Consider the following 27,456-nt stretch of genomic DNA (forward strand, 5'->3'; position numbering starts at 1 on the left):
AAGACCCTGTGTCCAAAAAAAAAAAAAAAAAAAAAAATGAGGAAGAAGAGGAGGAGGAGGAAGAAATAAATTTCTATGGTTGAATGCAAGTTTATTGAGTCAAGTTAAAGAACAGGATTCAGAGAAATAGACTTAAACGTTTTCATGAAAAAAATCATGAGAGATGCTGCTCCAAATGGTTCAGGTATTTCTGGTGGAAGAGGTCATTCCTGACAGTCAAGACATATTTTACTTGATATTGAATCAGCCAAAAATAAGATGGTCCTTGTGGACCCTAACCATGTCACAGGACAGCACTGACTTGGGTGGTGGCTTTTCCACAGGGAGCCCAACTGGCAGAGTGTAGGGTCTGGAAATGCCACGATTGCCACAGGGCCCTTCCTGTTCAGGGTAACTCTTACTATCCATATGCTATGCCTCCTACCACTTACTCTCTCTCCCTTCCATCACTCATCCTAAGAAAAGCCTCCTGGCAACTGGAAAGGACACTGGTTTCCCTCCACCTTCCCCTCACTCAGAAGAACAGAACGCAGACCCCCAAGCACTGCACCGAAGGGCAGTAAAACCAACGCATGAGGGTCCAGCCTAGGGGCAGAGCACTGGACCTTCCACATGAGGCCTCTACCCTCAGCTGCTCCAAGAAGGTGAAACACAAAGTGATCTGTGTGCATCTGCGCACATGGGGAGGGCGGAGCTGGTCCACCCAGACACATTTCCTGGGAAGTCCATCTAGACATGTAAGCAGGAGGGTGAGCGGGAGGCAGTCTTGGTTCAGTTGTAGATGAGCTGCCAAAATTTAAGGAGATAGCCAGAGAAGGCATAGGCAGCAGAATTTTGGAAACAAACATCCAGGAAAAAAAGAGAGAGACCACGGGAGAAAAATAGCAGCACACAGATCTCCAAAATGGGAGCCGTCTACCCAGGACACCTGATGTCAAGGATTATGTTAGTCTAGATCCCCTCAGCCACCCCACACACACTCTGCCAGGCCCCCAAAGAGGAGTAGGTGGCAGTTGCTGGTGCAGCCACCCTTGAGCCTCCAGCACTGCCCACGACCACGGGGACTGGTGTCCCACAGTCCTGCAGAGCAGCACCGAGAGGGTCAAAGAGGAGAAAGCTGTCCCCGCAACTGGCCCTTTGTCCCTGGGGACTGCAGTGCATCTGACTCAGAAACGTGCACCCGACGATGAGCATTCCGTTCACTGTGAGATTTTGTCCCCAGTAAGAACTTTGGAAAAAGTCTTTCAGTGGCTTTATAGAAAATTGTAATTGAAGGGGAGTAAGCCAGGGGTTTTGATACATTTCCTCTTGGTTCTGTCCTTTATGCAGCAGCTTGTAATAATCCCCTTTCATCCTCTTTTTCCCTGCACTGTTCTAATGGGCTGGGCACCCCACATCTCTCATCATAGTCTGTCGACCTCCTTCTGTTAAGAGAGAGAAGAGAGAAAAGAGAAACATGTACAGAAAAGAGAGAGGTGCTAGCAATTCCACACTAGGTTTCATAGATGGATCTCTGGCTTTTGAATAACTCACACAGCAAACTATTTTCTAAGAACATGGTGTTTTATAAATAGGCATCAATTAATCTGTTGTATGAATGAATGAAGAACAAACAGATGCCTGCACAGGAGATAGATACCTTTTGTCTGTGCTTCCTAAAATACTTTCTGCTTTGGACCTGTGTATAAAAATGTATTTTATATATTTTCGTCAGTCACCATAATTTAGGTGTTTGCTTGAATGCATTTTAAAACCTATTGTGGTGCCAATTTGTAGTCTCCATTTAAAGTGAATTATTCTTTGCATCAACAAATCACAAGAGAAGTGGTGGTTATTTTCATTTGGTTATAGCTGTCTGGGGGCAAACATGCAAAAGTAATTTTACTTGTTATGACTGTATGCCTGTAGTGTTTACAGGCATAATATACAATCAAACACAGGAAGAACGAAGTTCTGTACTACGCAGGAAGCCCTCCCTGCATTTATATAATTATCGAGCCTCAGAAGATGTTCATGTTGATTCAAAGATTGAGGAAAACAGCTTCCTCTCTCAGAACTCTCTCTCTGCATACATTGTAGGTAAAAGTATCTTTTTCTTCAGCTTTTGGATATTCTTTAACTTTGGCCAGGGTGGTGGCTCACGCTTGTAATCCCAGCACTTTGGGAGGCCGAGGAGGGTAGATCAGAAGGTCAGGAGTTCGAGACCAGTCTGTCCAATATGGTGAAACCCCATTTCTACTAAAAAATAGAAAAGATTGTCTGGGTGTGGTGGTACAGCCCTGTAGTCCCAACTGCTCAGGAGGCTGAGGCAGGAGAATGGCTTGAACCCCGGAGGTGGAGGTTGCAGTGAGCCGAGATTGTGTCACTGCACTCCAGCCTAGGTGACAGAGTGAGACTTTGTCTCAAATAGACAGAGTGTCACTCTGTCACCATTTTGGCAAGGTGGTTCAACTGGACCAAATTAGCTCAGGGTGAAACACTGTCATATTTATTTGAATATTCAAAGTTAAAGAATATATTCAAATAAATGTGAGTGTTTCACCCTGAGCTAATTTGGTCCAATCAAACCACCTTTGCCAAAATGGCTTTTATTTTCCCCATTTTAGGAGGCACCCTGGTTTGTTATGAAGCCTTCCCCTCCGCTGTCTTGATGTCTGTGCTCAGGGGTGGCTGAATACAGTCACAGCTTTGTCACTGAAGCAAATGAAAATGTAAATACTGGCAGTCTTTTTGAGGAAAATATTGCACTACCATCAAAAAACAAACGTATTTGCTTTCTTCGTGACACTCGAGACCAGCTTAAATGCTATTTCTTTTCATTTCGAATGTTCTAGAATTGAGCAAAGCCAATGTTCTTTAAACAAGGCCTATGTGATGACAGATCATTTGATATACGACTCCATTTTTAAAATATCCGTAACTCTCAAAATATTTTGCACAAGGAACCTGTTTCTGCTTGGAAGCGTTGGGACAGGGTGCAGTGACCCCTATGAGTCCCAGCATCCCCACAGTGAGAAGGAGCTTCCTTGATGGGCGCAGAGCACAGGCTTTGGAGTCTGAAACAGCTGGACTCATCCCTCCCTGCCACTTAGCTCCTGTGACACTCGGGGGAAGTCACCGCTCTGCTGGGATTCAGCTTCCATCTCTGTAAAAGGGGGATTAGCAGTGCCTCCTACACAGGGTGGTGACAGCAATTAAATGGGGAAAGCGTTGAGCAGAGTCACTGGCACGTACCAGGTACGGAAATGTACGAGGTACAGCTCTCACGCTTCTCTTGCAGTTGTTTATAAATAGGTCTTATTTATTGCTGGGGATGTATTCTTAGCACACACTTCATTCATTCATTTGAAAATGCATTTGTTGGGTGCTTACAGCAGGATAGTGAAAACATACTTAGAATAAATAACATACTCAGAATAAATAAATGCAGGTGAATATAAAGACATTCTGTTTCATTAGTTGCATTGACCTTAAACCTCCTCAGAGAACAGTGGGTTAGGGAGATGAGAGATGGCAGTGGGGAGTGGGGGCAAATGATGAGTTGCATTTTTGTAAAAACTGTGTAAGTATTGTTGTATACTGTTGTGATTTTTTTTAATGGACCCAAATGAGTATGTATTTATTTGCTATGGAGTACTTGAAATCTTTATTTATAGACATTGAGAATCCAGCCAGGCCAGGCACAGTGGCCCACTGTAATCCCAGCATTTTGGGAGGCTGAGGCAGGAGGATTGCTTGAGCCCAGGAGTCCAAGACCAGTGTAGGCAACATGGTGAGACTTCATCTCTACAAAAAATAAAAGTATTCCCTGGGAATGGTTGTGCATGCCTGTAGTCCCAGAAGTTGGGGGTGAGGGGTGGCTCTGGAGAGGATTGCTTAAGCCCAGGGAGGTCAGGGCTCCAGTGATCCATGATTTCCACGATTATGCCACTGCACTCTGGGCAACAGAGCAAGACTCTGTTTTGAACAAAAAAAAAAAAAGAAAGAAAGAAAAGAAAAGAAAAAACAAGAAGAATTGAATAGAAGAATCCACCCCCAAACATATCACGGTAAGACATCTATTGCTCTAAACACTGGGGCCAGACAGCTCTATGTTCCTGCTTTCGTTTTCAGGTTAAATAAATAAATAAATAAATAAAGGCCTACACCACGGAGCGGACTTGCCCAGAGTCTGATTTCAACTCCAGTCCAGGGCTGTCCTCAGCATCCAGCACACGCTTCCCTGACTTTGCACAAAGGGCTCGCTTTAGACAGGGACCGGATTACAGATTCTGCCACTTTACCCTGGAATTACTCTCCACACACACTGGTCTCTCTACAGGATGCAGCTCTCTGCCCCCATGTCGCCACCCTTGAAGGACTGACTGACTCCCTCGGCTTGTGCCAGTGCCTGCTGCCACCATGGGGCCCGCGGGGAGCCTGCTGGGCAGCGGACAGATGCAGATCGCCCTGTGGGGAAGTCTGGCCGCTGTAGCCATTTTCTTCCTCATCGCCTTCCTCATATTCCTGTGCTCTAGTTGTGACAGGTGAGAACCAGAGTGTGTATACTGGTGCCTAAACAAATATATCCCCTGTATCCAGAAGCATTTATGTGAAAAGCCTGTTAGGAATTGAATCCACTACAGATCCATCACAGAAACCTGTGTGTTAGGTTTAACTCACTTCTCCCTGCTGCAAAGCATCCCAGGACATTCTTCATTCACTTAAGGAAAACCCATATTTGATTTTGCTGGGGAGCAACTAGAAAAGCCCTTATATTTTAAACTTCCCAGAATGAAAGTCGTGCTGTTCTTTTGAGCACACGCTTGTCAAAATGGATTTTGTCTTTTGTCATCAGTGGGCATTTTGAAATCTTGTGTGGCATGCATCTTTTTGCTATCATCCCGTAGAAGTCACTGAGAATGTTTGCTGCTACGTGGCTTCAGAGGGATTGTTTATGATTTAAAATGTGTGGTGTAGACCTTCAGTTTCTTAAGAAACAGACTAGCCAGGCACAGTAGCTCACACCTATAATCCCAGCACTTTGGGAGGCTGAGGCCGGTGGATCCACAAGGTCAGGAGTTCACGACCAGACTGGCCAAGATGGTCATGGCCAAGAAACCATGTCTCTACTGAAAATACAAAAATTAGCCGGGCTTGGTGGCAGGCGCCTGTAATCTCAGCTACTTAGGAGGCTGAGGCAGAGAATTGCTTGAACCCGGGAGTCAGACGTTGCATGGAGCCAAGATCGGACCACTGCACTCCAGCCTGGGCAGCAGAGTAAGACTCTGTTTCAAAAAAAAAAAGAAACACATTAATTTTCCCAGGAGAGAAACATGCTGTATGTTAAATAATCATCAGTGTCATTTTTTGAGTTGTACTTCTCTCTCTCTCTCCTCTGTCTCATATAAAATGTCAGCTCCCCCCAAAAGAGAAACCTTTGCTCAGAGAGAAGTTCTTTCTAACCAGGAGTGATTTTTCAGGACATCCTGGAACTGTCATAAAGCACGCAACCTTCTGATGGGCGGGATGCCACCAGAGGCCCGTGCAGACCAGCTGACCATCAGCCAGCCCTGTGTCCAAACCCTCCCTCCACCGTGGAAGCAACTCCAGGGGTGTCACTTAAAATTGTGAAATGGCTTCCTACCCTAAAATCTGTCAGGAGGAGAAAATCCAAGACTCTCTGAACCCAGCCAGCCTCCTAATCCCTGCCCAGGTGGGACCCGGACCTCTGTGGCTGTAACAAGAGTCTGAGTCGCTGGGAAGATGAATAAAAAGAGGCTGCAGAGCCCGGGCTCCCCTGCAGTTACTCATATTCCCACTAGGTGTCACCCTTGTTTTATAGAGAACGTGGATGAGCTGCCTATTCTCTACAACTGATGGCCTTTTTTAGACTGTCCCGAGTAAAAACAAATTCTATTTTTACTTGACAGACTTTCCCATAGACTGGAAGTACATATGACTCATCCTGAGAGCATGTACCCTTCCCGGTGTGCCAAAATTTGTATTTTTTTTATTTTCTCCATCCCACTGCAGTGTGTGACTTTGCAGAGACTCATACTTGTTTTATCTTTTTTTAAAGATAATTTCTTTAAAAAAAGCGGGGGGGGGATTGAGGGGGCATAACTTGTTCTGCTAGTTTAGGTATAAACAGTTTCTACTCAGGCTCAGGCCTCGGTCCTCTCTTCGTGAACTTGTATGTTTTTTCCTGGAAGAAGGGTTCCCAGGGGAGGTGGACAGTCCCTAGCTGAGGCTTGACCTCCTCTTAACCAACACCTGCAAATCGGCCATTAAGCCGCTTTCTGGTTTTGTCTTCGTTGACAAAATAAACATCGTTCTTAAGAGAGATTTAAAAGCTGATAAGAATTGGGCCAGTATGCATTTGATTTTAGGGGGGCACATTTGACATTACAGCATTTCACTCTTCATTTCAGGGAAAAGAAGCCGCGACAGCCCAGTGGGGACCACGAGAACCTGATGAACGTGGTGAGCCCACTCATGTCTGTCTGCCTGTCAGTCCGTGCCTGCTCGAAACATCAGCTCCTTGTCTCAGTGTGCTCCCACGTGCTTGCAACCGAGTAGAACCCACAGAGAGAGCTAAGCCTGAGTTAAACCATGGCCCCCTCCGCCGCATCCTCTTTCTGTAGGTTTGTGGCTGCCAGGCTGCAGGCCCGTGCAGTTCCCCCGCGTTCGCTGGGAGAGCTTCCGAAATGGATGCAGTAGTGCTGCCACTGGAATCCTTAGATGGCTCCAACCTACTGCAGGGATGTGACTTTTTGCCTCTATTAATTTGTTAGGGCTGTCATAACCAAGGACCGCAAACTGATTGGCTGAAATAACAAGTTTGTTTCTCAGTTCCAGAGGCCAGAAGTCCAAAAATCAAGGTGTTGGCAGGATTGGTTGCTTCTGGGGGAGAGTCTGTTGCAGGCCTCTCCTGGCTTCTGGTGGTTTGCTGTGGCTTGCTTTGCAGAGGCACCACCCCAGTCTCTGCCTTCTCTTCCTGGTGGCCTCCCTCTGTGTTTCACATCACCTTCCCTCTATGCCTGGCTGGCTGTGTCCAAGTTTCCCCGTTTTAGAAAGACACGAGGCATATTGGACTAGGGCCCGCCCTCCTCTAGCACGACCTCACATTAACCAGCTGCATCTGCAATGACCCTGTTTCCAAATGAGACACATTCTCAGGTGCTGGGGGTTAGGACTGGGACATGAATTTTAGAGAGACACAGTTCAACCCATAACAACAGGTCATGAAGCTGGCGGGAGCCTGGGTCCCACAGCACCCTAGGTATAGCCTGGCCCTGCTGGCGTTTTCCCAGCTCTCAGTATCCTGCAGTGTCCTGATGATCCCGAGGCCCTGAGGGATCCACCATAGTGAGGAACAGCCTGAGAATCCTGCCTTGTCTTCTCTGACCCAGGGCCGTGCTTTTGAAGGGCTGAGCAATCTGGGTCCTGGGGCAGTGCTAAGACAGAAGGTGCTTCTTGTTCAGGACATTTTTCAAGGTCTAGCAAAAACTGGTTGGGAGGAGGGGGTGCAAAAAAGGAAGCATGGATGAGCCAAGGTCTGGTGTAAAACCCGCAGCCAGCAGACATATGCAGAGAGGACCCGGGGGCACCTCCAGTCTAGGCTTCCTGACCTGCCAATTCTCAGGACTCCTCTGGCCCAAGCAGGCAGGAAGTTGTCAGGACTCCCTGTTCCTCCTGGGACCCCCAGGATTTTCCTTCCCTCCCCTCCATGTGCACACGCCCACCTCACCCTTCACCACTGTCCTGGGCCCTCACTGCCGCTCCTACCTTTACTCTTTTTCTCACCCAGTTCCCGTCTCTGGTTGTCCATGTTGTCCCCACTTCTCATCTGTGCCCAGCGCCTCTGCTCTGCCTGGTGATTGCTGCTGTGGTGGCCTCAGCAGGGACGGTGGGAGGGATGGAGGGAATGCCCTACAGTTGCTTCTCCCCATGCAGACTCCAGGCCCCTGCCTTTCCTCACTCCACCATCCTCCCGGTGCCGGTTGGCTGGTGAGGTGGGGTGGGCTGGGGAAGAGCTCCCACCACCATTCCTCACTTCTTTCTAGAGCAGGGGTTCTGGGATGTGGCCTGGACCACTGCCAGAAGCAGCAGCACCTGGGAGCTCCTTAGAGGTGTGAATTCTCCTGGGGTGGGGCCCAGTGAAAGGCTAACAAGGCGATCGCCCCAGGTCATCCTGTTGTAAGCCCAAGTGTGAGAGCCACTGGCCTATAGCATGGGTTCCTGCTGTTCTGCTGGAGGTCCAAGGTCGGCACAGCCCTGGCTGAGACAGGAAGAGAGCGGCAGGTGGATAAAAGGAAAAAGCTGGCTCCCCACTCCCACGCCTTCTTCCTCATCCGCCATATAATTCATTACCGCCCAAACCCATAGCCTCGCTTATTTGGGTGTGAATGTCTGTGAGTCAGCGTGCACACACACAGGGACACATGCTTTCACAGTCACTGGCACCCATGTACACACGCTCGCCCACCCAGCTCTCTTTAAGAGCTTCTCACCTCCTAGATCTTATCCCTCTGGTGGATTCTTCATCTCATAGAAGCAGAGATTAGGAATAGTAGTTAGAATCTAGATTATGATAACTTCAGCTGTGATCGATTATGCTGTTGTGGGCCCACCTGGGAGCCTTCCTCCCTCACACCCATGCCTGCCCATTTATCACATCATTTTTGGGATATTAGCACCTGCATTGCAAGTTCCTGGCAACCTAACACAGTAACCCATCTCACTGAGGGCCGATCAGATATGAATGAGCTGCACTGGATTGAAACAGCTGACTCCCAGTACACTTTTGGATCATGACACGGCATGAACTATCTGCTGTCTATTATTGGCTTCCAGTCAATAGAGAATTTGTGAGGCCAACTAGCAAAGGTTCATGTGCTGTTTACATCACAACTTTCCTGGTAGAATCCTGGAGCATGACGCCACCTCTTGGAACACGCAGGCCATGAAAAGGACAAGGAGGAAATCACATTCGCAGTGATTCAGACTGCAACCTGGGACAAGTTGGGTATTTTAAGAAATACTCGAACTACCAACTTGCTTTCTGACTACTCTTAGCTATAGCTGAGCCTGGCATATTGTTCTGGGTAATATCTACACATTCTATCCCTGCCGAAAACCAACTGTTGATGCCATTCTTCCCACCAAATGTCCTAAGTTTATTTGTGAGAATAAGATTAGCAGAGCTGGGCACAGTGGCTCATGCCTGTATTCCCAGCACTTTGGGAGGCTGAGGTGGGCACATCACTTGAAGCCAGGAGTTTAAGACCAGCCTGAGCAGCACAGCAAGATCCCATCTCTTAAAGTTCGTTTCAGATTGGCCAAGTGTAGTGGCACATACCTGTAGTCCCACCTATTCCAGAGGCTGAGGCAGGAGGATCTCTTGGGCCCAGGAGTTTGAGGTTTCAGTGAACTACAATCATGCCACTGCACTCCAGCCTGGGCAACAAAGTGAGACCTCATCTATACAAAAAAAAAAAAAAAAATGGTTTGCAGAGCTAATTTTCAGCATATTATTTCTGTGAACCTAGAAGCCAGAGGCTTGGCTGGTTCTAAAATAGTTTCAGAAGTCAATAACATTATCTATCTTTGACCAGATTTAAGTCTGTTCCCTTCACATGACAAAGGGTGATGCCTTTCCACATTTCTCATGGCATGGCACACCGTTACCAGTAATGATTTACAACACCTGTGTTGTAAGGATGAGGCTGCTGTAGTCTTTTTCAACCAGTCCCCTCCCTGCCTTGAGCTAAGGGAACTGATAACTCACAACCTGCCTGCAGCCCTGTGTAGATCACTAGGCAGGAAGCTCTGCACATAGCCTTGGAAGATTCCCCGTGCTCCTAAGATTCTGGGACAACACTGTCTACTAGAGCTTTCCGCAGTGCTGGAAGTGTTCTGTGTCTCCTATTGGATATGGTATCCACTGGCCACATGTGGCTATTGAGTGCTTGAAATGTGACGAGTCAACAAGGAACTCAGTTGAGTTTCTTTTATTTTACTTAATTTAAATCTAAAAACAGTAGCTCCCCTCAATCTGTGGTTTTGATTTCTATAGTTTCAGTTACCTACCGGCAACCACAATCCAAAAATAGGTGAGAACCATGCAAGATATTTTGAGAGCACATAATAAGTTTTGTTACAATATAAATATAGTTATTCTGTTTTATTACCAGTTGTTACTGCTAAATCTCTTACTGTGCTTAACTTGTAAATTAAACTTCATTGTAGGTATAATATATATGGATAGGAAAAGACATAGTTTGTGTGGGGTTCAGTACGACTCATGGTTTCAGGCATCCACTGGGGGTCTTGAAATGTGTTCTCTGTTTACACCATGCTTTCACCAGAGGTAGGAGGACATCCTGTTAACCCCTGTTTGCTGATAAGGAAACTGGGTGAGGGGACTACTGGAGGAGATTCTGTTTTCTGTTTCTGCTGTTTTAATTTTTTTTAAAGCCTCGGATCTTCTCCTCTCCTCTGCAGTCCCAATTCTTAGCGATGTGATGCATGTGTTGTTATTGTTGTTGTTTTTCAGCCTTCAGACAAAGAGATGTTCAGCCGCTCAGTTACTAGCCTGGCAACAGATGCCCCTGTCAGCAGTGAGCAGAATGGGGCACTCACCAATGGGGACAGTAAGTTCTGCAAAAATACCAGCTTTCGGCACGGGCCTCATCACCTGTGAAAGTCCAAGGTTTCAAAATGTGTAGCTCAAAAAGTAGGAAATGTGTTGTTGCCCACTGTTAGTATTACTAGCAGTTTTAGCAGAACACCTCATTTGGGTGAATAATACTACTTATTCGTACACTTCTGCGTGCCAGGCATTGTTCTAATACTTGTAGGTATGCTCATTCCTTTACTCTAACCCCATGATATTACTGCTGTTGATAATAATATCAGTACCTTTTAAGATAGCTGTTATTACTATTCACAATTTAAAGGTGACAAAACTGGGCAGATTGCTACTGTAACAATATTACCACAAGCCTCATGCCTTAAAATAACAAAATGTGCTTGCAATTCCAGAGGTCAGGAGTCTGAAATGGGTCTCACTAGGCTAAAATCAGGGCATCATTAGACCTGCAGTCCTTCCTGAAGCCTCAAGGAGAATCCATTGGCCTTTCCCTCATTCACATCCTTCTCTGACCCTCCCCCTCCCTCTTCACTTATAGGGACCCCTGTGATTACACTGGGCCACCTGGATCATCTGACTTCCCTCTCATCCCAGAGTCATCTAATTAGCAGCCTTCTACCTGTAACCCTAGTCCCTCCATACCCCCATATAACATAACACATTCACAGGTTCCAGTAATTAGGAGGCAGATATTTTTCGGGGTGGTTCTGCCTTCCACAGAAATGTTGCTAATTTGCCTGATATCATAGAGTCAGTGGGCTGAGGATCTGTCATTGGAACCAGGCAGTCTGAGCCCTGGGCACATACTCAGCCACTCTGCATAACATGTACGTCATGCATTGTATACTCTTGCTGATGGAAAGAGCAGCTACATTTGCTTCACACTTTAGAGTTTACACCATGCTTTCACCTGAGGTAGGAGGGCATCCTGTTACCCCTGTTTACCTATAAGGAAATGGTGGGGTAGTCAGGACACCAGTGCCTGTTCTCTGTCCACCATGATGTAGACAGCTAGAACCAGAGAGCAAAAGTTCACCCCACCATGATGATCAGGGATTCTGAACACACATGAGTGTTGGTAAGTTCAGAAGGATTGGGGGATGCATTGTCATTTCTTCATGTACCCCTTGGAGACACTTTTCCTTTTTTTTTTTTTTTGAGATAGAGTCTTGCTCTGTTGCCAGGCTGGAGTGCAGTGGCACGATCTTGGCTCACTACAACCTCCACCTCCCAGGTTCAAGTGATTCCCCTGCCTCAGCCTCCTGAGTAGCTGGGACTACAGGTGTACAGCACCACGCCTGGCCAATTTTTTATATTTCAGTAGAGATGGGGTTTCACCATGTTGGCCAGGATGGTCTCAATCTTCTGACCTCATGATCCGCCCACGTCGGCCTCCCAAAGTGCTGAGATTAAAGGGGTGAGCCACCACGCCCAGCCCAGAGACATTATTTCTAATTCCCCCAAAGTGAGACACTAATGGAATAACTTGCTTGCTTTGTGTCCGCATCCTAAGGGCAGGGCTTTCTGTTGCATTGAACGATGTGTCTGCACACCCTGCACCACCCCTGGTACATGGCAGGCACTCACAACATAGTTGACAAAGGGACAGCTGAATGGCTCCACACTGCAGCATATCTGTGGCTGGCCAAGAATCTCACATTTGGTTTTTTCCAATTTGAGGTAGGAATCTTGCTGGCAGGGTGAGATGGAAGAAGGGTATGAAGTGCCAGTCCTTTTGTGTTAATGGCTGAAGAGTGGTGTTTGCCCTGTGATTTCCATTATGTCTGCCAAGCAAAAGTGATCTGTGTAAAAGGGGTAGCTACCAGTAGTTCCCTCCACACAGGCAGGGGCCAGTGGGGCTGGGGAGTGTGGTCATTGCATGTGCCCCATTTCTGGAGTCCAGCATCCCATAGTTTGGCTGCATCAACCTGGTCACCTTCTAGTCACATTAGACACTGCCTACAAGACTCTCATCAGGAGTAGCATTAACTGAGGAAAGTAACTGTGAACTACATTTATACCCAAGATAACTTACCAAATATTATATTGTGAGAGATATAATGGACAGCTTTATTTTAAGCCATGATTAAAGTAGGATACTGACGGTCATAACAACTATAATTTGTACCAAAGACTTAAAAGAATGCAACTTGATTTAACCTAACTTTATATTACATGATTCTCAGTAGTGATTATTGAAAGACTTGCCTTTCTCCACTTTTAATATGTCTGCTTGCTTTAGTTCTTTCAGAGGACAGTACTCTGACCTGCATGCAGCATTACGAGGAAGTCCAGACGTCGGCTTCAGATCTGCTGGATTCCCAGGACAGCACAGGGAAGCCAAAATGTCATCAGAGTCGGGAGCTGCCCAGGATCCCTCCTGAGAGTGCAGTGGATAGCATGCTCACGGCGAGAAGTGTGGACGGGGACCAGGGGCTGGGGACAGAAGGGCCCTATGAAGTGCTCAAGGACAGCTCCTCCCAAGAAAACATGGTGGAGGACTGCTTGTATGAAACTGTGAAAGAGATCAAGGAGGTGGCTGCAGCTGCACACCTGGAGAAAGGCCACAGTGGCAAGGCGAAGTCTACTTCTGCCTCGAAAGAGCTCCCAGCGCCCCAGACTGAAGGTAAAGCTGAGTTTGCTGAATATGCCTCGGTGGACAGAAACAAAAAATGTCGCCAAAGTGTTAACGCAGAGAGTATTCTTGGAAATTCATATGATCCAGAAGAGGAGGCCCCACCACCGGTCCCGGTGAAGCTTCTGGACGAGAATGAAAACCTTCAGGAGAAAGAAGAGGGAGAGGCAGAAGAGAATGCCACAGACAGGACCAGTGAAACTAACAAGGTGAGTGCTGGCGTTTTTGTTTTGCCTTTGTGGGCTCCTGTCCTGCTTAGGAATCTAGCTGGTCCTGGGTTGTTCTGGGAAATATCTGCAAACACTTTCCAGTTTGTTGAACGATGAGAGCTGTTTTCATGGAAGCTGTGTTTGGCTTTTTCCCCTTCCAAGTAATAAAATACCAAAAACTTGCATTTATCACATATTTCTCTCTCAGCACCTTACTTGGATATTTTCGCATTTTTTCCATCATGTCTAATTAGGGCCAAGTCTCATTTGCTTCATTTTGAAATCCAGGAGTTAAATAGAGAGACTGGACTCATTGCCCACAGATCTTACCTATTCTGCTTGTTGACTACCTCAGCAGCATGGTGACCTTTACCCTTCCAGGATCCCCAAAATCAGCATGCATAGCAATAGGCACCACGAGAACCAACTCGCAGGCACCCATGGTTATGTCTGATTGTATAAACTTTCATATAAATCAATAGAAGATCTTATTTTGTGACCATTTCTAAACTATAGCCTGTACTTCCTAAATTTAGATATTCAACAAATCTCTAAAATGCATTAGCAATCCACAGCCTTCTGTGCGCATCTGTTAGCTTGATATCTGTGCTGCAGTGAAGTTCACATCCCTAGTTGTCAAAATCTCTTTGGGATTTAACTAGCCCCATCTACTTCAGGCAACTAATATTCTAATTTCTATTTTCTACACAGAAAAAGAGCAAGGTCCTCTCTTCTATTTAGATTTTAGTAGATGCAAGTAGCAGGTTAGCCAGTCACTAGTAGCCTTAAAAACCTTCCGTAGTTCATGGACAGAGGTGAATACTCTGTTTGTATAGTTAGACCAAGAAAGTCGTTCTTTGTGCTGTTCTCTGAATGGATTTCAACTTTTTGTATTATCCATGAAATCAGCTGTTGAGAGCACCACTAAAAGGGTTTATGAACATGTTCATAAAATGCAAAAATGCAGTCCAATTTTTTGCCCTTCATATAACCAAAGACAATAAACCTGATGTGAAGTTCATGCTGCCTAAACCAGATTAAGCTTTTTACTTACAAGCATTAGAAAGATACGAAGATGAGTTGTCTAACCATTGCTCATAAACAGTTCTCCCAGATTTCACATTAGAAACTGGAAATACTCATCTGGAAACAAAATTCTCTTTCCACAATATAGTAAAAAATGTGTAATCCATCATCTTTATATAAACAACCCCAATTTTAAATGAGTTGAGAGTTTGAAGTATTTAATATTCATTCATTTATTTAACAAAAGATCTTAATGAGCACCTGCTGTGTGCCACACAGTCTTCTAGGTGCTGGAAACAAATCAGGTATATGAACAGAATCCCTGCTCTGTGGAACTTATAATGGGAAGAGACAGACATAAAATTTAAAGTTTATAAGAGAAAAAAAATAGAACTGAATAAGAAGGACTGAGAAAACAGGTAGGGAGTACAGTTTTGGATAGAGTGGTCAGGGTCTGCCCAGCTATAAAGGCGACAGTGACATCTGAGTTAAGGAGGCGAGGAAGTGAGGTTTGTGCTTTTGTGGAAAGAGCACATGAAGCAGAGGGGATGACCAGTGTGAGGCCCCTGAGGCTACAGCTTGCCTGGCTTTTAAAGGGAAAAAGAAGGGGACTGGTGTGGCTGGAGAGGGAAGAGCAAGGACAGCAGTGGGGAGAAAGGGAACCAGGGCTCGATCCTGGATGGCCTTGGCTTATAGTCTGAACAGTAATAATGTCACTAGAGTTCTGAGCAGCAGAATGGCACAACCTGGCCTATGTTTTCAAAGGATCCCTCTGCCTCCAGTTTTGAAATAGACTATAAAGGGTGGAAGTGAGAAGACCAATTGGGTGGCGACGCTAATAAACCGGATCAGAAATGGTGGTGGCCTGGATCAGGGCAGAGGCAGCAGAGGTGATGAGAAAAGCTAAGCCAGAGCCAATAGATTTGCTGATGGATCCTACATGTGGTGAAATGAAGAAGAGGCAGTGATGAGTACGAGGCTGGGTCCAACGCACAGGAAAGATGGAATCGCCATTAACTGAAATGAAGAGCAGGTTTTGCGGGGAGATCCAGCATTCAGTGTTGGATATGTTTAGCTTGAGATACCAATTGGACTTCCAACCAGAGCTAATCAGATGGTAGCTGGATTGATAAGCCAGGTTAAAAGGAAAGGGCAGGGCTGGATTTGCTGATGTGGGAGTCATCCACAGAATGTGGCTTTAAAAGCCAGGAGATTGGATGAGGTCACAGGATAGGCAAGTGTAAATAGAGGCTGGAAGAGTTCCAACAGTAGAGATCTGGAAAAGGAACCAGCAGACGAGACCAAGGTAGGAAACAAAAACAGGAAAGTTGTAGAGTCCTGGAAGCCAGTGAAGGACGTGTCCAGGGAGGAAGGAGTGGCAGGCTGCTCTGCTGAGAGGAGCATATAGGGCAGGGAAGATGAGTCCTGTTGGTGCCCTTGAGAAGAGCAGTCTCTGGGGAGTGGTAGAGGCAGAAATGTGACCAAAATGGATTAGAAAGAGAATAAGAAGAGAAAAATTGTTTGGCTGACTTTTTAAAAGATTTTGCTATAAAGAAGTGAGACAGGCTGGGTGCAGTGACTCATGCCTGTAATCATAACACTTTGAGAGGCTGAGGTGGGTGGATCACTTGAAACCAGGAATTTGAGACCAGGCTGGGCAATGCAGCAGAACCCCATCTCTATAAAAAATACAAAAATTAGCTGGGCATGGTGGTGTGTGCCTGTAGTCCCAGCTACTTGGGAGGCTGAGGTGGGAGAATGGCTTGAGCCTGGGACATCAAGAATGTAGTGAGCCAAGATCACGGCACTGCATCCCAGCCTGGATGACAGAATGAGACCCTGTGTCAAAAAAAAAAAAAAGGAAGTGAGATAATGAGTAGGTAGAATTTCAGAGTAGGACTGGGTTTGTTTTATTTTTAGAATGCAGCATGTTTGCATGTGGCTTGGAATGGTCCCGCACTGGGAGAATTGTTGGCACAATTTAACAAAGAGAAAATGAATGAAGAAGCTGAGGGTAGGGGTAGGAGTTCATAGAAATTTCTTATGATTCCTTCAGTTTTCTTAGCCAACTAGGAAGCAAGGTCATCTGCTCAGAGTGAAGATGGGTGAGAAGGTGTTGGAAGTTTGGGGTGAAGAGGGGAAAATGCAAAGTAGACTTTGAGCTGAGCAGAGACGGGGTGTACTGGGGAAGCATCGGATGATACGAAACTGCTGTAAGGGCTCACTAGAGAATTAAGTTCACATATGATTGGCAGTTGACTATGGAACTTGAGCTTAGTAAAGCAGTAAAGGACACCAAGGAGAAGAGCAGGCGTTGAAAACATGAATGGGTCCCAGTGGTGTTGAAAGAGCATTGGAACTGGGTTACAGGAGTAAGCTTTGACAATGAGCGCTGGTCTGAAAGGGTTGCAGGGAGTTGGGCTGGTGGAGAGGCTGTGGTTTAGAAAGGCCTGGTGTGCAGCCATGAGGGTGCCAAGGTCAGGGGTGGGCATGGAGAGGGAACGCAGAGAGAACACAAGATCAGTGGGGCCAGGGCAAGTCAAGGAACTAAAGGTGGGAGTTAGAAGGATACACATTTGTTGAGGTCACCAAAAATTAAGACAAAAGATGTGTTAGAGAATCAGTAAACCAAGAGCCAAAATCATTGAGAAATCAGGCAGGGGGGAAGACACAAAATGGAAGTCCATTTCTCTATTAGCTTTGACATTTCCAGATGACTTAAGGATCTTTCTGATGACGCCTGCAAACTGTAGAAGTATAAAATTCAGGCATTTAATAAAGAAACACCATGTTTTTAAATATTAGTCCTCCATGAATGACCAATCTTTCAGTGACAATTAGGAATTGAAACAGTAGTATAGATAATTATTTTGGCTTATTTGTACCTACAGATCCAAATACAAAATGAGAGGAAATTTCTCTAAGGATAATGCTAGTAGATATCACTGAACATTGTACATGTAGTAATAGATTGCTTAAGTGTTTGTTTCTCAGTGCTTCCCATAATTTCTTTGTGGTTCCCTAAAAATCATTTGAAGACATTTTTAGACAGATAAGAGAAAACATGTGCAAAAGAAAGGTCAGATGTTAACGTTGAACTGCTTTCCTTGGCTTGTGTTTGTTCCGACAGAGATTTAGCTCATTGTCATACAAGTCTCGGGAAGAAGACCCCACTCTCACAGAAGAAGAGGTAAGTTTTGTTTCTTCTTGAAAAGAGAAAACTCCTGTAGTAAGGAATAGAGCTTCTCCTCTTGAATAAATGCAATGTAATGTTACCCTTTGAAAGAGCTGAAATATTCTCTACACCTATGTTTGGAGATCAAGACTTGGGTTGTTGGTTTTATAATGGCTCAGAGAGACTGATGGGCAGGTTGTAAGACAAGAAGGATGGCAGGACAAGCAGTCAGCTTAGGAAAGGAAACTGGGCAGGAAAGCAGGGTCAGGGTCAGGAAAAATAGAGAGGGCAGGGGAGGAGAGTGAGAAGAGAGAAACTCCGCATGGGAGCAGTCAGCAGTCAGGAAGACCATATCAGAAGGAAATGAATTGTGGGTTGGAAAATTCGGGAAATTAGAACAGGTGGGTGTAGGGAATTTGCTCCTGCCTGGGAGACAGAAAGAGGAGGTCTCTGTGCGGAGGCTGAGAGCAGAAAACTTCAGTAAGTACCATTCCTCGCTGGAGCTAGGGTCAGACATAGCAGCCAACAAGAGCAGATCACATATTCCCAAGCATCAGGGAGCAAAATCCACAGGTTAGATTTTCAGTGAAGTGTTAAAGTTGTTAAAGCCAGTAAATGTATATGTATGTGTATATGTTAAACAGTTCAGTCTGAAACTGAGATCTGAGCTTTAAGTACTGTTATCCCAATTTAACAGAATGTTGTGGAAATGATTGATTATAAAAAGAAGAGAAACAGGGAAAAGGAAGAGAGTAACTTATGAGACTGTAGCAACAATTTACAGACTGAGGAAAGAAGATGAAAGTTTTAAAGAGAAAAATTGATAAGCTAAATAGCAAGGAGACTGAAAGAGAAACCTGTATACAAAATAAAAATAGTACTTATAGAAAACAAATAATCAAAAGGAATATTAGAAGACTCAAGAAGCTTTCATAAAAGTTGAAATGTACAGTGAGATCCTCTACACACTAGGTTCATTCCCAGAGTCAATATTATTTTGCAAGTTAATGAATGAGGACAAAGGCCAAGAAGACCAAGCACCCTTACAAAGAGTGAGGGGCATTAATGGCAGGGACCATGGGGAAGAAAGTTGAGGAGAGAGGCAAACGGTGGTGAGGGGCTGACTCTCATTGTTGCGATCTAGGTCAAGGTGCGTTTGTCCTCCTTGATGTTACCTTTGAAAGTGATGAATAAACTGGCGTGCCGTCTCCCCTCACCGCTGTCATCCACTGTTTACCCTTTTATAATCTGTCCATATATAATTTTTGGCTTGGACCACCATTTAGAGAATAAATTCTGTGTTTGCACTTCGTTATAAACAGCAGTGAATTTTTTTTATTCTCCTTAAATTCAAAGAAATTTCTTTGAATTTTAATTCTTCTATTTTGAGAGAAGTTTTTTAAATTAAAATCTCTAAGGTGAGAATGTTAATAATTTAATATTCATTAGGATAGTCAGACCCACATGGCAAGAGTTTTCCAAAGACTGTTTTTCTGAACTGTTACCCTTGGATCACGAAGGCCTAACCAAAGTGAGCCAGCCACCAGCCTGTATTGAAAAGTTCTCATGCAAATGACCAGTTAGCATGTGGCAAACCTGTCTTAAGAAGCTTTTGAGGCCGGCTGGAAACTTCACCTGCAGTATGTGAGAAAAGTGAAAGCAGAAAAATGTCCCTTGGCACTTGGGAAGCCAAGCACCTGTCAGGAAGCGTGTTCATGTATATCCTGGGTATTTGAATGAATCAAATCACTGTGTTAAAAATAAACACAGGTATAATAATGAAGGATATTTTTACTTATTTCCAACCATGATTTTTCACAATAAAATAATACTCCCCAAAAGTCTCCTAATCAATACATTTAACCTTCACAATGAATGAAATCTCTGTTGATATCAGAGGTGATACAGTATTTATTAGTGAGACTGGGAGGGTGTGCTTGGAAAGCCACTGGCTCTTACCATAGGAAATGGTATTCTGTAAGTTGTCATTTCTGACTTGGCTGGTTGCAAGCAAGAATGAATTTTCCCACTGAAGAAAACTAGATCTGGACTGTCAATGTCTGTTTACCCAATAATATGCAACTAAATTAAAAAATAATGGCCAGGCGTGGTGGTGGCTCATGCCTGTAATCCCAACACTTTGGGAGGCCGAGGTGGGCAGATCACCTGAGGTCAGGAGTTCAAGACCAGCCTGGCCAACATGGTGAAACTCCATCTCTACTAAAAATATAAAAATTAGCCAGGCGTGGTGGCAGGTGCCTGTAGTCCCATCTTCTCGGGAGGCTGAGGCAAGAGAATCTCTTGAACCTGTGAGGTGGAGGTTGCAGTGAGCCGAGATCCACCATTGCACTCCGGCCTGGGAGAAAAGAGGGAGACTTCATCTCAGAATAATAATAACAATAATAATAGGAATACCCTTTCAAATATATGTGTGCCACCAATGAGCATCCAGCCACTGCTCTTGGAGACCCTGTGATGCAGGAAGCGTGTAGTAGTCTAATTCAGTGGCGCTCACACTTTACTGGCCCTCAGAATCAGCACTGGTTGCTGGGCCCCAGCCCCAAGGTTCTGATTTGGGGGCTCTGGGGTGAGGCCTGAGAATTTCCCTTTCTAACAGATTCCCAGCTCCTGCTGCTGCTGGTTTACAGCCTACACTTTGAGAACCACTGGTCTACTATGTGTTTTCCATCCTTTTTTGTAAAGCAGTGGAGCCCTTTTTTAGGCAAAATATCATTCTGATGTAGAAGTGAAATAAAACAATGCTGTGGTCAGGTCCCCAGAGGCTTGAGGAGCTTCCCACTCCGCCTCTCCTCAAATTCCTCTGCAGACCCAAGAGAACTGAGTTTTCATGGAATCAAGGGAATATGACTGATCTAGTTAACACAGTTGAAGATAATGTGTATAATTATTCTCTAGTAATGTGCTCCATAATTAGTACGGATAAGAAAGAACAAATCTTTAAGGAGCACACACACACAGAAGCCCAGTAGTGCTCAGTATGTAGCTTGTCACTAAAAAGGGGAAGAGGGAGTCACAGCTGGAAGTTTATTCAACCCTCCCTTTGTTTCCTAGATCTCAGCCATGTACTCATCGGTGAATAAACCTGGACAGTTAGTGAATAAATTGGGACAGTCGCTTACGGTGCCAGAGTCCACCTACACCTCCATTCAAGGGGCCCCTCAGAGGTCACCTTCCTCCTGTAATGATCTCTATGCTACTGTTAAAGACTTCGAAAAAACTTCAAACAGCACACTTCCACCAGCAGGGAGGCCCGGCGAGGAGCCAGAGCCTGATTATGAAGCGATACAGACTCTCAACAGAGAGGAAGAAAAGGCCACCTTGGGGACCAATGGCCACCACAGTCTCGTCCCAAAGGAAAACGACTATGAGAGCATTAGTGACTTGCAGCAAGGCAGAGATGTCACCAGGCTCTAGCAACCCAGAAGACAGCCCTGGGTAGCCTGTGACGATCAGCATCTGGGGATGTTTCTTCCATGAAAGAGAAGAAGTGACACAGACCTATACTTCACATGCTGCTTTAGTCACCTGAAGCTGGTTGGAGAGGCCCTGACTGTTCTCCCAGTTGTTCAGTTTCTGAGACAGAGAGGTACGGACCAGGTCCGCCTGAGTGTGCCCCTTCCTGCCAGACGGACAGGCACGCCCAAGCATATCTCCCTCCTGCACCTTCACTCCCACAAAAGATCCCAGCTGTCAGTGGTCTCATCCTATTAGTGAGGAAAGCCAGGCTGTATGGAAAAACTGCACTCTCCAAGGACCACAACGCCCCCCGCCTAATGTACTGCCACTTGGAAGAGCCAGGTTTTTCCCCTCTTTCCTTTTCTCTGTCTGCTATTGACTTTAAAATGTAAAGCTTTTCCCCCTCAAAATGTCCAGATTTCTATGGTTCATTCCAAGGAAATTTTCACACAAGGCTTGGCCTTTGCCTTCAATGGAGGTGTCTTAGGATGGCAACAAACTGTGGGTGCAGCTTTCTGCCCAGCTCACCAGTCCTGGGGATCTGGACCCTGCAGGTGAATGGGACTGGGGAGGGACGTCCCTGGAGTCTCTTCCATCTTTGTTTCTTCTTATTTTGGCACTCTCTATCAGCAGCCTCTCCCCAAAGTACTTGAAGTCAGTTTTAGATGCTTTATTTTATTTTTCTAGTCAAAAACGTTTTCCCCCCAATGTTTGAAAACTCATCCAAGCCTTTTCAGTATTTTCCATGAGTATTGTGGTACTTCTGTACAGGTTTAAGCCCAGAGCTCATTCCTTCAAAACAGAGAGCCTTAATCTTTATGTTGGGACACAGACCACATATTTGGACAGCAGCCATACATCCATCTCTGAAGGGCTGTGGACATGAATGTGTGTTTCCCATGGTCTCCGCTGCCCACACTAACAGTGTGGCATCTTATAAGTTAACTGTTATCCTAAGGTCATCTAAGATTAAAATGTAAACATTTATTTTTGTTATGTGAGTTTATAAGATGTTTTATGTTTAATGCCTACTTTCTCAAAAGTGCCAGAAAAAATGTATATTAACTATTTTGATTTTAGGTACAATGATTTATACTCTCCTTTTTAAAAGATATCATAAAGCACATAAGTTAGGTCATTACAAGGAGCTGTTATCTTTTTTCTTATCAGATGTTTAAAACATTGATGGTTTTTAAAGACACCTTTTTAAATGGTACTTGGAGCTCCTGATCTAAATTACCTAGACCCCTAGAGAAATAAATGGAATAGACATAAATAATCATTTTCAGTGGCTTATGGTGGGCAATATTGAATTATTTGAAACGGTAAAAATGGAAAGAAGAACAAAATATATGATCAGAGGTGGCTGTGAATTATAAATCTCATAAAAGTGTCATAATTCCATTAAGGTTTAATTACATTTTTTCAGAAAACAGTGATGAATTCTGCAGTCCAGTGCTTACCTGTGCAAATCGTCTATTGGAATCTTTTCCTTATATTTTACAAACATCACTGGCTGAAATAACTCAGATTAAGAGCTCAGCCTGGTTTGAATCTAATCATCTCTTTAGATCTTATCTTATAAGGCCAGCATTAGGAAACTTGTTCACTTTTCATTTTCAAAGGAGCCTAGTTGAAGTGCTATTATGAGTGTGGGCTATGGAAAGGGAGATTTTCCTACACAGATAAAGAAAAAAAATGAGGAAATTACTTCATCCCATTGTGACACCTGTGACTTTTTGGATTTAATAATCTAGCTGTTTTTCTTCTTTATGACAAAGCATATAATTGGGAGGATGAAGAGTCTTAAAAATTGTAGAGACCAGCTCATTGGAATGTTTTTACATCCCTGTATTCATGGCTTGACTTTGTGACTGCTCTGCGTTGCACTTCTGACATTGTGAAGTGAGCTATGTTGGGGTCAACTGGCTGGCTGGCATTATTTTTCAATCATCTTGGTCTCTCCCACGAAGATATCATGTGCATAAGCACAATCATCATTGATTAGAAGATCATGGCAGAATACCCTTAGATTAGAGAGAAGTTTGTACCTTGCATTTGCCTGAATTCCAGTCTCTGCTTTTTGCCAAGCACTGCTTTTTGACTGGTGATTTTCACTCCTTTGTATTAATGACTTTGACCCAGCAATCTCTCACGTGACTGGGTTCTATAGTACATAGTAACAGCCAAGTCATGTTACACACCTAGCACTGTGCATGCTGTAATGACATCCTCTATAGGCACCTTACAGCTCAAAAATTTTGTTTCATATCATGCCTTACTTATCACCAGGAAGGTGGGTATGATCTCTAAAGTAAAAAAACTCTTTTAATAGAAAGCTCATAAATAATTATGTCACTTTACAATTTCATTACCAAAATTTCACCCAGAAGTTTTCAAATATTAGTTCTGCAATGTGGCCAAATATACACTGAAATACACCTTTTAATTTGAGAACGAGTGGTTAGAATAAGTTGTGATATAAGCATTTTCAGTGGACTTTTAAAGGAACTCTGTAAGGCCCTCCAGCAAAAACGATAAAAGAATAACTGTAGCACAGGCCATGAGGGTTGCGGGAGAGAGAAGCAGAGTAAGCCTTAGTAAGATTGCTCAGCTCTTTGGAACACCAGCTATTTTATTGGAGTATATTTACTTCAATATATAAACTTCATATAAATGGTGAGGCACCATCACCGTTTGGACTGTGTAGTATAGTTTTTCATAAATTTCATCACATTTGCTTTTTTCAGAATCTGTGCTTAGATCTTTGAGTTGGACAAAAGCCTATGGCTTCTTTAAAAAAGTTTCATCTTGAGCTAATACTACAGTTTAAATAAAATGTATGAAAGGTAGTTGTCAAAACAATATATTTAAAATTCTATCTTGACATCCATTTTTACAAACAATGGTAATAGGTTATGTGAAATTTAAAAATAAATTTTAGGATATGTTTTTATCATAAGTAAGAATTATAAATCTATCTCAGTTAAAAGTAGAATCTTTGTTTTTATTGAGGTATTTTGAAAGCTTAGAAACATTTTGTATGCTGTTTTTTGGTATTTCTTAAGTATAGTCAGCAGGAAACGGTAACCTGTTTTATGTGAAATTTTTTAATTTGTCAAAATTTTTTAGTATGTCTACTGAAGTAGTTTCAATATCCTGTCTGTATCCTAGGCAGATAACTACACAAGAACAAAATGCTATATAGAAAAGAAAACGTTTGAGGAAATCTTAAATTCTATAAGAAAGCAATTCTTACAAGAATGTTGGCTACATATGTTTTTTCTGTCCTGAATAAATTACATAATTATGTCTGCTAAAGCTTTTGAAGCTACCACTATTCTTTGTGGGAAAAAGGCTAATTACTGATTTTTCAGCCCTCAAAATCCCAGAGTTAATTCTAATTGGGTACTAAATTAACAATAAGTAGTTAACACAGATAACTAAAATTTAACCACATTATGTCACTATATATATTTCTCTTGATTTTTGTTTTGCCAATTACAGCATTTACTTACCTTAACCAGTAACAAACTACACACACACACACACACACACACATATACACATATACATATATGTGTGTGTATAACTTGGCTCTGACACAATTCTGGTGCTAAATTAGGATATGTTCTATTATGTATTTTGAATGTTTATCCTGCTGGTATGATGAACTTTTGTCAGAAAAGCAGAATTGGAAGGAACAGTTTTTAAATCATTTTCATTTGGTAATTATGGGAAGATCTTAAGTTGCTCTCATTTAATTTTTCCAATTAATACATTTAGATGTTAAATTGCATCCATAATTCCCTTGGCTGAAAAACAGTGGTATTTTAAGACTATTTTGTTATATATGTGACTGACTTCTGACTCAACATAAGAGGAGGAAATGTAAAGAGGGTACTTCTCAGATAAGTGTTTGAGAAGGATTTGGCCTAAAGAGAGGGGTAGCCTTGAGCCAGGATGAAGCCAGGGCAAGGTAACTCCCAAGGAGCAGTAGCACAAGTCGGTCACCCGTGGCATCCTGTTTCATTCCCTTTTAAAACTGAGAGCTTTTACAGGCAGTGTGAAACATCAGCAGGCAGCAATGTCATATAGGATGTGCACAAAAGCTGGTCTGATACCGTGGCTATAATTACAGAGCTTTAGTTCAATTAGGATCTTGAATTCAGATTTTGTAAATGAGCAGATTACCTTTTTTTTTAGTGCTCCTTATAATAGTTAATATGAGTCCATGCAATCTTGTGATGCCATTCTTCTGAAGCTATTGATTTACGGTACCCAGCCAGCTTAGCTTTGGCTGCTGGAAGCACAGTAGGTACTGATGGTTATTTCCTGGAAATCTTGACAGGCTTATTGTACCATGTAATGGGGAAAAGTTGAAGTGTAGTGTTTGGTGTTAATAAGCGACTGATGTGAAAATAGGAGCATGTGTCTATAATATCAAATATGGCTATATTTGCAGTGAAATCGAAATTCCTTATTCTGCGGTACTATTTCCTTGCCCTGTGTTGTATCTTTTCTTAAGCACATTTTTCCTGACAGTGGCTTTAGGCAAGTTGAACACACTTAGACTCAAAGTGTTTAACTTAAAGAGATCAGTCCAGAAACCATGATGAATTAGAATCTTTATCTAGAACTACCAAATTAAAATTTAAAATCATAGTCCAGAAGAGAACAACCATTCATGTTTGTTTGCATTATCCTAGTGCTCATTTTTAGGTCTGTGTTTACATCCCGTCTCTACTATTTGTGAGGTATGTCATTATTTTCTTCAAGTTTTTCTTTGACTTAACTGAAAAATAATATTCCAAATTCTTAATGTAACATGAAAAGAGAAATACAATTTTTGTTTAAAAGACAGTTTTAAAAAAGCATTAAATTCCGTAATCATTCCTCCTAATGCAGGAAGATTTTTTTTGGCTTGCCAGTTATATACTGTGGGTATTCTGTTCACTGTGCTGTGCTTCGGTTGCCTCATATCACCTTGCATAATCATGTATGACAGAGGTTGCTGATTGTCATTTATCGATGACTGTATGTTTCATTGGCAGCAGTAAAATGTTTTCATGTTGTTACCTTTTAAATAATTGTGTTGTATTAACATGCCTCATATTTTCTGGGAAAACTTGAAATATAGCTAAAAAAAGGTCTGTTAAAAATAGGAATTGGCATTTCATTATTAATACATTTTTTCCTCATAAAAAGTTATACAAAAAGTGACATATTGTCTATTACATGGGCCCAATCAGTATTAAAGTACTCCCCTTACTCAAAAATGTTAAAAAAAAATAATTCATGACCACTTAGTAGCATTTTCATTCATTGTTTCAAAAGGTCTTTGTAATGGCCAAATTGTCCAATCCACAAAAGAGTGAGAAAGTTGTTTTCAGTACTGGGAATTTGTAAACCTTAGTTTTAAGTCCAAAAATATCTCTTATTAGCTTAAACATTTTTGTGATTACTGTTCCGTCCCCAGCTCTAGTCCTTTGAAGGAGTAAGTCTAAAGAATTAGGCCATGAAGTCACTATTTCCTCTCACCTCGGTTTGCCTCCTGGTACTTAGCTGGACTGTCACTTTGTATAGCAATACCCCTGGCTGGGTCTCTTCTTCACTTAGCCTTCTGAGTCTACGATTCACAGGACGTGCCATTATGTCTTTCCAGGACTGATCACCATGCTGCCATATCACAGGCTCTGCCAGCTGGTATAGAACCATGCCTCATCACAGCTGCCAGGATGAGGCCACAGGTCCACCTAGGGCGGCAGGTGCTACTGCTATTTGTCATGGGTTTTGCTAAAACATGTATACTGTTGCTCACCTCTTTCATAAGAATGGTTCACACTGAGGGGCCATGGAAAAGAACTTTTAAAAAATATGTGGTGGAATCAAACTCACAAAGGCAGAAATGTGAGTGCCATGCTCTATCCAAGTAAGCTCAGTGTCCCTGCAGTGCTTTGTATCTGGCCTGGGTCTCCTCAAGTTCCAGTGAAGCAGCAGCCCCCACTGTCCAGCATGTGGAAGGTAGATCCTTATGACAACAGCAGACCTGCAGTTACCAGGGAAGAAAACAGAAGCTGAGGATTGTGAAGGGGAAGAAATCCTTCTCATAAAAAGTAATCATTTTTAGGCCAGATGCAGCAGCTCATGCCTGTAATCACAGCACTTTTAGAGGCCAAGGCAGGTGGATCACTTGAGGTCAAGAGTTCGAGACCAGCCTGGCCAACATGATGAAACCCCATCTCTAGTAAAAATATTTAAAAAATTAGCCAGGCATGGTGGCACGTGCCTGTAGTTC

At 43.5% G+C, this 27,456-nt stretch overlaps 1 protein-coding gene across 3 annotated transcripts in view; it reads left to right on the forward strand.

Annotated features, from left to right (window-relative positions):
- Nucleotides 1-27,219, forward strand: part of PAG1 (phosphoprotein membrane anchor with glycosphingolipid microdomains 1) — a 148,118-nt gene extending 120,899 nt beyond the window's left edge. For all 3 annotated transcript variants that reach the window (XM_017521856.2, XM_017521853.2, XM_037736083.1), the window contains 6 exons: nt 4,322-4,526; nt 6,414-6,465; nt 10,541-10,637; nt 12,879-13,480; nt 17,637-17,696; nt 20,754-27,219. In XM_017521856.2, the coding sequence (XP_017377345.1) occupies nt 4,402-4,526; nt 6,414-6,465; nt 10,541-10,637; nt 12,879-13,480; nt 17,637-17,696; nt 20,754-21,116 (1,299 nt within the window). In that variant the 5' untranslated portion in view covers nt 4,322-4,401 and the 3' untranslated portion in view covers nt 21,117-27,219. The remainder of the gene's footprint in view (nt 1-4,321; nt 4,527-6,413; nt 6,466-10,540; nt 10,638-12,878; nt 13,481-17,636; nt 17,697-20,753) is intronic.
- Nucleotides 27,220-27,456: the final 237 nt, after the last annotated feature.

The sequence above is a fragment of the Cebus imitator genome, unplaced genomic scaffold, assembly GCF_001604975.1.
Source record: "Cebus imitator isolate Cc_AM_T3 unplaced genomic scaffold, Cebus_imitator-1.0 Scaffold22, whole genome shotgun sequence".
Classification (NCBI taxonomy): domain Eukaryota; kingdom Metazoa; phylum Chordata; class Mammalia; order Primates; family Cebidae; genus Cebus; species Cebus imitator.